The sequence below is a fragment of the Vitis riparia genome, chromosome 13 (genome assembly GCF_004353265.1).
Source record: "Vitis riparia cultivar Riparia Gloire de Montpellier isolate 1030 chromosome 13, EGFV_Vit.rip_1.0, whole genome shotgun sequence".
Taxonomy (NCBI): Eukaryota; Viridiplantae; Streptophyta; class Magnoliopsida; order Vitales; family Vitaceae; genus Vitis; species Vitis riparia.
The window spans coordinates 597,499-610,018 of NC_048443.1; the positions used below are offsets into that span (position 1 = coordinate 597,499).

Here is a 12,520-nt window from a genome sequence, read left to right on the forward strand (position 1 = left end):
CAATCTGGAAATGTTAGACCAGGATACCCTCCAATGGACAACTTTTTTAAATTTGGATGAGGTGTTAGCCTGTTTAGAATATCATCTTGTATAGCATCATGACTAATCCCCCGACTCCAATTCAAGGATAACTCATCAAGGTATTTCTTATCCTTCATATTCGCCTGCAATGCATCCTCAACACCCACCACATTCTCCATATTTGAAATTTCAAGCCTGCCTCGAATCTCTGAAAGCTTCCACAATTCTCCAAATCTGAACCCACTTTCTTTGCCCACAGTAAAATTAGACAATTTCTGCAAACTTTTTAATTGACCTATATCATTTGGCATTTCTTCCAATGAATTAGGCCCGCTAATATCAAGATAGCGCAAATTAATCAACTTCCCCATTTTCGAAGGCAATTCAACAAGGAAGCGACATTTACTCAGCATCATTGTTTGTAAATTGCACAAACAACATATTGATTCAGGTAATCTTTTAATCATTGTTCTAGAGAGATCCAAGTAACGCAACTGTTTTAAATTATGTATTGAATCAGGCACATCTGTTATCCAATATTCACACAATGACAACACCCGCAGAGATTTAAATTTTGGTAATATATTTTGTAAAACTCTTGTACTCAATCTATAAAAAGGACCGCGGCATAATCTATTCACCTCTAAGACCGTTCTAAGATGTTTGGCTTCACCAACAGGCTCAAAATTTTCAAATACAACATCCCGGTCATAGTCACTATTAAAGTAGAGAAAATGGCGAGCCTTGTCGGATATTTTTTGCACCTTATAATCTTCCAAGCGAACGCAAAATTCTTGGGAGATATTTTGAGCCAAGTCATGTATTAGATCATGCATTACAAAGTATGATTCTTCTTCTCTAATGCATTTTTGTAAAAACGACTTTGCTAAAAGTTCATTAAAATATGAATCACCTACCTCTTCCATTCTTCCGTTACTTTGTTCTGAGTGTAAAAACCCTTCTGCCATCCATAATAGAATCAGCTTCTCTTTGTGGAATTCATAGTCCTTGGGAAAAATTGAACAGTAAGCAAAACAACGCTTCACAGGAGGAGAGAGATGCTGATAACTCAATATAAGAGACGGAAGAATTTCATGATCAGTTTGGGAATGCCACGTTTCGCTATTCAAAATCTCTTCCCAATCTCTTCTTTCGCGGTTAGAGGACAAGAGACTCCCGAGTGCTTTCACAGCCAGAGGCAATCCTTGGCACTTCTTCACAATCTCTCTGCCTATGGGTCCAAGCTGAGGATAAGCGCAGGAGTCTCCATTTGGAAATGCAAGTTTTGTAAATAGGGACCAACTAGGTTTATCGGTTAATGTTTCCAGCTGATGAGTATGGATTGCACGCATGACTTTTGCAACAGTTACGCTACGACTGGTCACAACAATCTTGCTTCCCTGGGCTGCAGCGAGGAGTGGAGTTCGTAGTGTACCCCAACTTTCCTGATCAAGAGACTTTACGTCCCAGACGTCGTCGAGAACGAGCAGAAGTTTCTTGTTGCCAAGTTTGTCTTCGAGTTGACGTTGAAGCAAATCTAGGCTCGCATCGGAAGTAGGTTTACAACCGATCGCCTCAAGAATTGATTTGGTTACACCGATAACATGAAACTCCGTGGAAACACAGACCCATGCTTTCAGGTGGAAGTGTTTCTTCACTCTTTTATGGTTATAGAGAAGCTGAGCGAGTGTGGTCTTGCCGCTGCCGCCCATGCCCACTATGGACATCACATCTATGACGTTGTTGGCTGCTGCAGTTTCCTTGTCAGAACGCAACCACTTCACCAACTCCTCCTTAATTTCATCCCTGCCGTAGACGACGGAGTCATCCTTCAAAGAAGAGGATGGTAATTTTGGTGACAGTTTCTCACCATCACCTTCTTTCAGCTCAAGCTCAACTTTTTCTTTTGCAATGTTTTCAAGTCTGGTCATCAAGCCCTTGACCCTGGACTCCATGCTTTGGTTGGCAAAGGGAGCCTTAACCCTGGTAGAGATCTTGTTCAACACCTGATAAATTCCGCCAGTTCGGACCTCAGCAGCTTCTATCTCGCACCGCAAGGCTTCGGTAGCGATCTCGTCCAACAGGTCCTCCGCATGATACACCACATCCTTAACTTGGACCAGCCACTCTTTGACCAGTGGGTCTGAAAATTGCTTCACCTCCGCATCATTGAGCGCTTTGTGGACAACCAGCAATTTCCTCTTAAAGTCGGTGAGGAGTTCTTGGCTAAGCTTTTGTGCCCAGAAGAAGTTGGTGAGCTCCGGAGAAAGCAACTTTTCGAATAGAACTTGAAGAGAAGCCGAGAGGAGTGCGTCCGCCATTGCAAAAGGAATTCAGCGAGATTGAATACAGGAAAAATGAAGGTAAGCGGAATGCAGAATCACAGCAGCAAACAGCAAAGTAAAGAGTAAAGACTGGTCTCTTTTGCCAAGGGCTTGAACTTGAAGGAATCATTGATGGTGGTGGACCCAGATGCAGACTTTTTTGCCAAACACAATAATTGAGTGGTGACCGGTGAGTAAAAGAAAGCAAAGGGGAAAGCAAAAGCGCATAAAAAAGCTGATGCCAGACTCTGTTGAGTAAGGTGGGTAGTGCCAGCTTTTTTATTTGTTTTTCATTTTAATATACTCATTTCTTTTTCTACTACTACTATTATTATTATAACAGATGAATATTTGTTTGAGCATTAATATTCCTGATATTATTACTTTCATTTTTTGTAGTAATAATAATTTCAATATTTATGTTAATACTATTATTTTTAATAATTATAAATAGTATTGCAATTCTACAATTACTATCATTATTTTTATTGCTTATAATTATTATTAATAGAATTTATTAATATATATATATATATATAAAACATTTTTACATCAATTTAATAGAGTAGGTGGATGAATGTTGATTGATCCATTGTCTCAATTCAATGGTGGGTCTAAAAATATTTTTATATCAAGTTGGTGGAGGTGGATGGATATTGACAGATCAATTGTCTCATAAATTTCTTTTGTGTTTTATTGTTAAAATTTTATTCCTTGAAAGTTAAAACCAACTTAAAAGGCATAGTAAAATAAGTATTCAAGCTATTAACTTGGAATTACAAAATCATTTTTAATAATTAGCATTTTTATTTTTAAAAAGTAACCACTAGAATTAAGATTTAATTATGATATATAAAATATCAAACAAAATAAAATATAATTAAAATTAATTAAAAATTTATATATTTTTAAATTATTTAATCTTTATATAGATGGCTTAAAATAAGTTTGAAATATTAAATAAAAATAATTTATTTTTTATTTTCTTTCGTTTTTTCTTTTTTTTCTATTTTTCCTTCACATTTTCTTTCAATTTTTTCGGGAATCAAATATAGTTGAAATGTTTATAATAAAAGTGATTTTTCTAAAAATGATTTTAAGAGAATCACATATCGAATGTTAATTTTTTTAAAAATATTATAAATAATTTTTTAATATTAAAAATGATTTTTTAGATTCTTAATAATATTTTCTTAATTTTGTCAAATACTTCATCTTTTTTAGAAATATTTTTTAAGGTAGAAGCACTTTTTAAAATTATTGTCAAACTAATTCTAAGAATATTGAAACCATCAAAACATACTAGTTAAAAATCATAATAAATATTATGTGAATGATTCAAGTAGGCCTGGATTTTCCTTTCTTTTATTTTAATTTATTTTTTGTAACCAGGAGTGTTGGGTTAAAGTTGATATTAACACAAAAGGCCTCATTTTTGGAATTTAATTAACAAAAAATTCCTTTTCAAGTTGATATTAATATAAATAATTTTATGGAGTTCAGTTTTCTGCAAACATACTTCTTTTGAATCAATTTTGGTGGGTGATGGATTTTTTATTTTTATTTTCTTTTATTATTATCAATTTGGTGGAGTCGGTGGGTAGATTGGTGGAATCGGATACTGCCAAAAAAGCAAACGCATCCTAGGCCCAATAGGATGATGCCTACCATTCCTTCTTTTCCACTTTTATTTTTTGAAATTTTAATCCTTCCAATAAACTTCACAACCATCTTAAAATAATTATTTGGAGCTATTGATTTAAAATAATAAGAATCATTTTTAATAATTTTTTTTAAGAAAAAATAATTATTGTCCTAGACTCTATTTGATTATAATTTCAAAAAATATTTTTAATTTTAAAAATATTTTTAAAAATATAAAAAATTATTTGAGTGCATAGTAAAACAAAGCAAAGGGAACCAAAGGCCAAAAAAGCTGTGGTGGACCCAGATGCTGACTTTTTTGCCAGACACATTGCCTTGTGACTTGTTACTAAAACAAAGCAAAGGGAAAAGCAAAAGCAGAAAAAGCAAAATTTTTTCTCTAAAATATCTATTGAAGTGTCCCACATTTCCAGTCGGAATATATAATTTTTTTTAACAAAAAAATTATTATATAGATTATTTTATAAATTCATGTACAAATGTAATTAGATTTTTTATAAAATAAAAAGGCTATAGATTAACTAATGACAACCACAATTAATTAATTAATATTAGGTTAATTCAGACTCACATTATTTGATCATCATAGTCATGAGAACCTGAAAGAGAAGCTATCAGTAGAGAGGATGCATACAACAAAATCAAAATTATATGGTATTCCCTTGCAGGGTCTTAACTCTAAAAAGCATTAAAATTTTTGAGATCAAGATAGGATTCAAGCAACTTGCAAATAAATTTCCCATATGAAGTTGGTAATCATGAGGATGAGAAAATTTCTAATGGAAGAAGGATTGGATTGGAAGTAATTGTTTGAAGTCGTCAACATCATGACAAAGTTGTTGATAATTGTGGGGTTGAGAGAAATTATTTTTTGAAACATTAGATTAAATACCAACCTCATATTTCATTATCATCAAAACATGGCGACAAGAAAATTTGGGCTGACCAGTAGATAGGTTTAATCGCATGGTCCAAACTAAGATTGAAATAAGAATTTGTGTCCACAACATGCTTTCATACTGCTGATAAACAAAACCACTAGGTGGTTTTCTAAGTTTTGAATCTTCCAAAAGCTTGAAAGACTTTTGGTGGAGTTGTCAAAATTTCTATATAGACAGAGTTCACAAATGGTTTTGAATTTTCAAAACACCTAGAAAATAGATCTTTTGCAGCAAGTACTCGCCAATTTTTCAATACCTGTAAAGGTGAGAACATGGGCTGGTGAATCGTGTTACATCAACTGGAAGAGAAGAAGACCATCTTGGTGCTTACCTACCACCTTGAAATTTATAACCATAGCGTAGCAACCTGAGTTTTGGGTCAAAATGACCCATTTCCACACACACACACACACGCGCGCACACACACACACACACACATATATATATATATATATATATATTTGGTGTCACGTAGGAGCCATGTCATAGAAATATATATATATTTTCATAATTTTAATTAAAGATTCAATTGATAATTGAGATTTCATTTTTGAACTGAAATCACAATTATCAATTAAGATTTTATTTTTTAACTGAAGTCTCAATTGACAACTGATGCTTCATTTTTTTTTAACTAAAACCTCAATTGTCAATTGAGATTTTGGTTATTTTTTAATTTAAAATTTAATTAAAAACTATTAAATTATAATTTATTATTTAAATTAAAAATATATATATTTTAATAATAAATTAGTCGTCAGCCCATCACTTCATCAGTTTCAACATCATTACAGGTCCCTATCTTTTTATCCCCACGATTAGTACAATCACCCATTTCTTCAGACCTATCATCAGTACAATCCCTTACCTCTTCAAACTCATCATCAGTACTGTCCCTACCTCTTCAGATTCACCATCAGTACAACTGCCTATTTCTTTAGACCCCTACCTCTTCAATCCCACTATCAATACAACCCTCTATTTCTTTAGAATTATCTTTAATTTAGCCCATAAGCTCTTCAAACCCACCATTAGCACAATCTCCTACATCTTCAGACCTACCATTGCCACAACCTCCTACCTCTTCAAATCCACTATTAGTATAACCTCCTACCTCTTTAGACCTACCTCCATTATAACCCCTTACCTCTTCAGACTCACCATCAGTGCAACCTCCTACCTATTCAGACCCACTATCAATCCAAGTACCTACTTTTTCAGACCCACTTTTAGTGTATGCTACCCTATATGTTGATCCCCTTTCATTGCACTTAGATGTTGTCTTAGCTATTCCACTAGGACCTGAGTTTAGGACATTAGTTTTACCATCACCAAAATCATTTATATTTGTCCCTATACCTATGCAGATTGACACATTTACTCAACTAGATTTACCCCCAACCATTTTAAGGGGTAGGTGTGATCTACGTCGACCTAGATTACTATCCCCACCACCACCTCTATTTCCAACTCTACCTTCATCACAGATAGATGTTCTTCATGTGTCACATGTAGTACCTGCTACAGTTAGAAAGAAACGATAAAAAAGAAAGAGAGTACTAGTTACATATAGGTTTTCTCCTTATGGAGGCATGTATGTGAGGTTATATATGTTTTTTTTTCCCACTATATAAATGTTTAGTGGGCATTTTTTTGTGACTTTGATGAAATTACTAAAAATTACATTTTATAGTAGATTTTTTCTAATTAATTTCATTAATTAATTTTGTCAAAAAATCTATATATGTTAACTTAAGAGTTTACTATTATTTCGATAAAGATAAATTTGTCATAATACAAAAAAATTATTATCTTAAAAAACAACAAATTAAATATCTTAAATTAATAAATGATACAATTTTATATTTTATTTACATGTTATATAAATGTATTATTTTAAGATTATTAATTTATTAATAAATAAAATATTTATTTATAATATCTTCTATTTGTCAATTTATATTTGTTAAAGTAATACAAGATTCTTTGGTTTAAATACAAATAATTCATTATTAAAATACGTATTTGTAATTTCAATAATAAGTAGTAATTTAATAATTTTTAATTAAATTTGAAAGTAAAAAAAAATTATTAACTGAAGCCATATATATACATTAATACATCAATTATGAAGTAATGAAATACTATGACTTTTGATAAATTGTCTAAATTTATGAGCTAATTGTAAATAAACTTATCAATTGTTATCAAGATAAGATGAGTATATTTAGTTTAAATCTCATATTGAAATTTACTCTTATATTTTTAATGATTTTTTATATATTATATAAAAATTATTATTATCTTTTTATTAAAAAAAAAAACAGAGCTTGTGTGTATTGAAACATATCCTAAATTAGAGATTTGATTTTTTATTTTTTATTTTTCATTTGTTATAGTAAAGCTAAGCTGAAGATCTTAATTTCTTTTTACCCAGTAATTTTCCGTATAACTGTGAGAATCCAATGGTCAATGACCAAACACAGAAAAAGCAAACACCCATTGAAAAAGAAATTCAGGGAAATGAATTCAGATGTCAGGATTTGTCACCAAACCCTACACAATTCAATGGTTGGTCAAAAAGCATTTTTACATTAATTTAGTGGAGTAGGTGGATGGATGTTGATTGATTGATTGTCTCAATTCAATGGTCGGTCTAAAAGCATTTTTATATCAAGTTGGTGGAGTAGGTGGATGGATGTTGACTAATCGATTGTCTAAAAAATTTCTTTATGTTTTATTTGTTGAAATTTTATTCCTTAAAAGTTAAAACCAACTTAAAAGGCATAGTAAAATAAGTATTCAAGCTATTAACTTGGAATTACAAGAATCATTTTCAATAATTAGCATTGTTATTTTTAAAAATAACCACTAAAATTAAAATTTAATTATGATTATGAAAATTGTTGCTTTTTACGTTTTCATAATGATATTGTTTTATACAAATTAAATTTTTGGATTGTTACGTCACTTTTCTTTAATTGGGATGTCTAAAGACTTTAGTTCTTGAAAAATTTAAGAGAAAATAAGAAAAAACGAAAATAAAGAGGAAAAAGATATTGAAATAAAAAATGAAGAAAAATAAAAAAAATAAGTTTAAATTTAATAAATTATTTTAATATATTTCTTCAAACTCATTTTATTTACTTTTTTTTCTATTATAGTAAGATTAAATAATTTAAAAATATATAAATTTTAAATTAATTTGAATTATATTTAATTTTCTTTTATATTTTCTAGAAATCAAATATAAGAAAACCATTTTTCTTGACATATTTTTTTTTTCTTAATATTTTTTGAGAACCAAATATAATCGAAAATAAAAAGAAATAAGACAGTTAATAATCTTATTTCTACTTTTGTTTGGAGATCTTATTGGGTTTTCTGCAAACATACTTCTTTCATTGAATCAATTTTGGTGGGTGGTGGACCCAAGATTCGGACCATTTATTTTTTTCTTTTATTATTATCAATTTGGTGGAGTCGGTGGGTAGATAGGTGGAATCGGATACCGCCAAAAAAGCAAAAGCATCCTAGGCCCAATAGGATGATGCCTACCATTCCTTCTTTTCCACTTTTATTTATTGAAATTTTAATCCTTCCACTGAACTTCACAACCATCTTAAAATAATTATTTGGAGCTATTGATTTAAAATAATAAGGATCATTTTTAATAATTTTTTTTAAGAAAAAAATAATTGTTGTCTTAGAGACTCTATTTGATAATAATTTCAAAAAACATTTTTAACTTAAAATTTTAGATATTTATTAAAATTTAAAAAATACTTTTAAAAATATAAAAATTATTTATTATGTTTCCTAAAATGACACTTAACTAGTGATTCTACTCTCCTGACTTGTCAAGGAGTACATGGCTGAGCTTTTGTGCCGGATGAAGTTGATGACCTCCGGAGAAGCCAACCTGTCGAATAGAACTTGAAGGGAAGCCGAAAGGAGTGCGTCCGCCATACCTGTTGACTGCAAAACTGAAGGCTGGTCTCTATTGCCACAATGCATAAGGCTTGAAGGAATGATTGATGGTGATGGACCCAGATGAAACACCATAATTGAGTGGTTAGTAAAACAAAGTAAAAGGGAACCAAAGGCCAAAAAAAAGCTGTGGTGGACCCAGATGCTGACTTTTTTGCCAGACACCATTGCGTTGTGACTTGTTACTAAAACAAAGCAAAGGGAAAAACAAAAGCAGAAAAAGCAAAATTTTTTCTCTAAAATATCTATTGAAGTGTCCCACATTTCTGGTCGGAATACATAATTTTTTTTTAAAAAAAATTATTATATATATTATTTTATAAATTCATGTACAAATGTCATTAGATTTTTTATAAAATAAAAGGTGTAGATTAACTAATGACAACCATAATTAATTAATTAATATTAGGTTAATTCAGACTCAAATTATTTGGTCATCATAGTCATGAGAGCCTGAAAGAGAAGCGGTCAAGTAAAGAGGATGCATACAACAAAACCAAAATTATATGGTATTCCCTTCAAGGATCTTAACTCTAAAAAGCATTAAAATTTTGAAGATCAAGATAGGATTCAAGCAACTTGCAAATAAATTTCTCATATGAAGTTGGTAATTATGAGCAAGAGAAAATTTCTAACGGAAGAAGGATTGAATTGGAAGTAATTGTTTGAAGTCGTCAAGATCATGACAAAGTTGTTGGTAATTTTGGGGGTGAGAGAAATTATTTTTCGAAACATTAGATTAAATACCAACCTCATATTTTGTTATCATCAAAAGATGGCGACAAGAAAATTTGGGCTAAGCAATAGATAGATTTAATCGCATGATCCAAACTAAGATTGAAATAGGAATGCAAACTTGGTGTCCACAACATGCTTTCATACTGCTGATAAACGAAACCACTGGGTGGTTTTCTAAGTTTTGAATCTTCCAAAAGCTTGAAAGACTTTTGGTGGAGTTGCTAAAATTTCTATATAGACAGAGTTTACAACTGGTTTTGAATTTTCAAAACACCTAGGAAAGAAATCTTTTACATCAAGTACTCGCCAATTTTTCAATACTTGTAAAGGTGAGAACATGGGCTGGTGAATCGTGTTAGGTCAACTGGAAGAGAAGAAGACCATCTTGGTGCTTACCTGCCACCTTGAAATTTATAATCATAGCGTAGCAAGTTTTGGGTCAAAAGGAGTACCGATTTCCACAAAAAAAAAAATAATAAAAAAAAGAAAAAAAAAAAATATATATATATATATATATATATATATATATATATATATATATATATAATCATTTTATGAAACTTATGTTCAAATTAATTTCTTTGGTGCCTTGTAGGAGCCATGTCATAGAAATATATATATATTTTTATAATTTTAATTAAATGTTCAATTGATAATTAAGACTTTATTTTTGAATTGAAATCACAATTATCAATTACAATTTCATTTTTTAACTGAAGTCTCAATTGATAATTGATGCTTCAGTTTTTTTTTATAACTAAAACCTCAATTGTCAACTTTATTTTTTTAATTTAAAATATAATTAAAAACTGTTAAATTATAATTTATTATTTAAATTAAAAATATATTCCTTTTAGAAAACTGTTGAGTAAGGTGGGCAGTGCCAGCCTTTTTATTTGTTTCCTCTTAATTATTTTTCTTTTTAATATACTCATTTCTTTTTCTACTACTACTATTATTATTATTATTATAACAGACGAATATTTGTTTGAACATTAATATTCCTAATATTATACTTTCATTTTTTGTCGTAATAATAATTTCAACATTTGTGTTAATACTATTATTTTTAATAATTATAAATAGTATTGCAATTTTACAATTACTATCGTTATTTTTATTGCTTATAATTATTATTAATAGAATTTATTAATATACATATATATAAAACATTTTTACATCAATTTAATGGAGTAGGTGGATGGATGTTGATTTGACCATTTTTACATATTGATTGATCCATTGTCTCAATTCAATGGTGGGTCGAAAGCATTTTTATATCAAGTTGGTGGAGTAGGTCGATGGATATTGACTTATCAATTGTCTCATAAATTTCTTTTCTGTTTTATTGTTAAAATTTTATTCCTTGAAAGTTAAAACCAACTTAAAAGGCATTGTAAAATAAGTTTCAAGCTATTAACTTGGAATTACAAGAATCATTTTCAATAATTAGCATTTTTATTTTTAAAAAGTGACCACTAAAATTAAGATTTAATTATGATTATGAAAATTGTTGCTTTTTATGTTTTCATAATGATATTGCTTTTTACATATTAAATTTTTGGATTGTAATGTGACTTTTCTTTAATTGGGATGTCTAAAAAAGAAAAGAAGTAAGATAATTAGTAATCTTATTTCCAGTATTGTTTGGAGTTCTTACTTTCTATTGTGAATTTGAAAATTAAATTAAAAATATTTTTGATAATGTTTCTATTATAACGTTATATTTAATTCTTAAAAATATTAAAAAATACAAAAAAAATGATTTTCTTATATTTAATTATGGTATAAAAAATATCAAAGAAAATCAAATATAATTAAAACTAATTAAAAATTTATATATTTTTAAATTATTTAATTTTTATATAAATGAGTTAAAATAAGTAAAATAAGTTTGAAATAGTAAATAAAAATAATTTATTTTTTTATTTTCTTTCACTTTTTCTTTTTTTCAATTTTTCTTTCACATTTTCTTTCAATTATTTTGGGAATCAAACATAATTGAAGTGTTTATAATAAAAGCACTTTTTCTAAAAATGATTTTAAGAGAATCACATATCCAATGTTAATTTTTAAAAAAATATTATAAGTAATTTTTTAACAGTAAAAGTGATTTTTAAAATTTTGAATAATATTTTCTTAATTTTATCAAATACTTCATCTTTTTTAAAAATATTTTTTAAAGTAGAAGCACTTTTTTAAATTATTGTTAAACTAATTCTAACAATATTGAAACCACCAAAACATACTATTTAAAAATCATAATAAATATTATGTGAATGATTCAAGTAGGCATGGATTTTCCTTTATTTTATTTTATTTTATTTTTTGTAACCAGGAGTGTTGGATTAAAGTTGATATTAACACCAAAGGCCTCATTTTTTGAATTTAATTAACAAAAAATTCCTTTTCAAGTTGATATTAATATAAATAATTTTATGGAGTTCAGTTTTCTGCAAACATACTCCTTTCATTGAATCAATTTTGGTGGGTGGTGGATTTTTTTATTTTTTTTTCTTTTATTATTATCAATTTGGTGGAGTCGGTGGGTAGATTGGTGGAACGGATACTGCCAAAAAAGCAAAAGCATCCTAGGCCCAATAGGATGATGCCTACCATTCCTTCTTTTCCACTGTTATTTTTTGAAATTTTAATTCTTCCACTGAACTTCACAACCATCTTAAAATAATTATTCGGAGCTATTGATTTAAAATAATAAGGATCATTTTTAATAATTTTTTTTAAGAAAAAAATAATTGTTGTCTTAGAGACTCTATTTGATAATAATTTCAAAAAACATTTTTAACTTAAAATTTTAGATATTTATTAAAATTTAAAAAA

The 12,520-nt window shown here is 29.0% G+C and overlaps 1 protein-coding gene across 11 annotated transcripts in view; it reads right to left on the reverse strand.

The window, feature by feature from the left end:
• LOC117928668 (putative disease resistance RPP13-like protein 1) overlaps nucleotides 1–2,611 on the reverse strand; it is a 37,656-nt gene extending 35,045 nt beyond the window's left edge. For 9 of the 11 annotated variants that reach the window (XM_034848633.1, XM_034848631.1, XM_034848632.1 and 6 more), the window contains exon 1: nucleotides 13–2,610. In XM_034848633.1, coding sequence (XP_034704524.1) covers nucleotides 13–2,342 — 2,330 coding nt within the window. In that variant the 5' untranslated portion in view covers nucleotides 2,343–2,610. Of the gene's footprint in view, nucleotides 1–12 lie in introns of all 11 variants that reach the window. The other 2 variants (XM_034848622.1, XM_034848627.1) reach the window with 2 other exon arrangements.
• Between the last annotated feature and the right edge of the window lie 9,909 nt (nucleotides 2,612–12,520).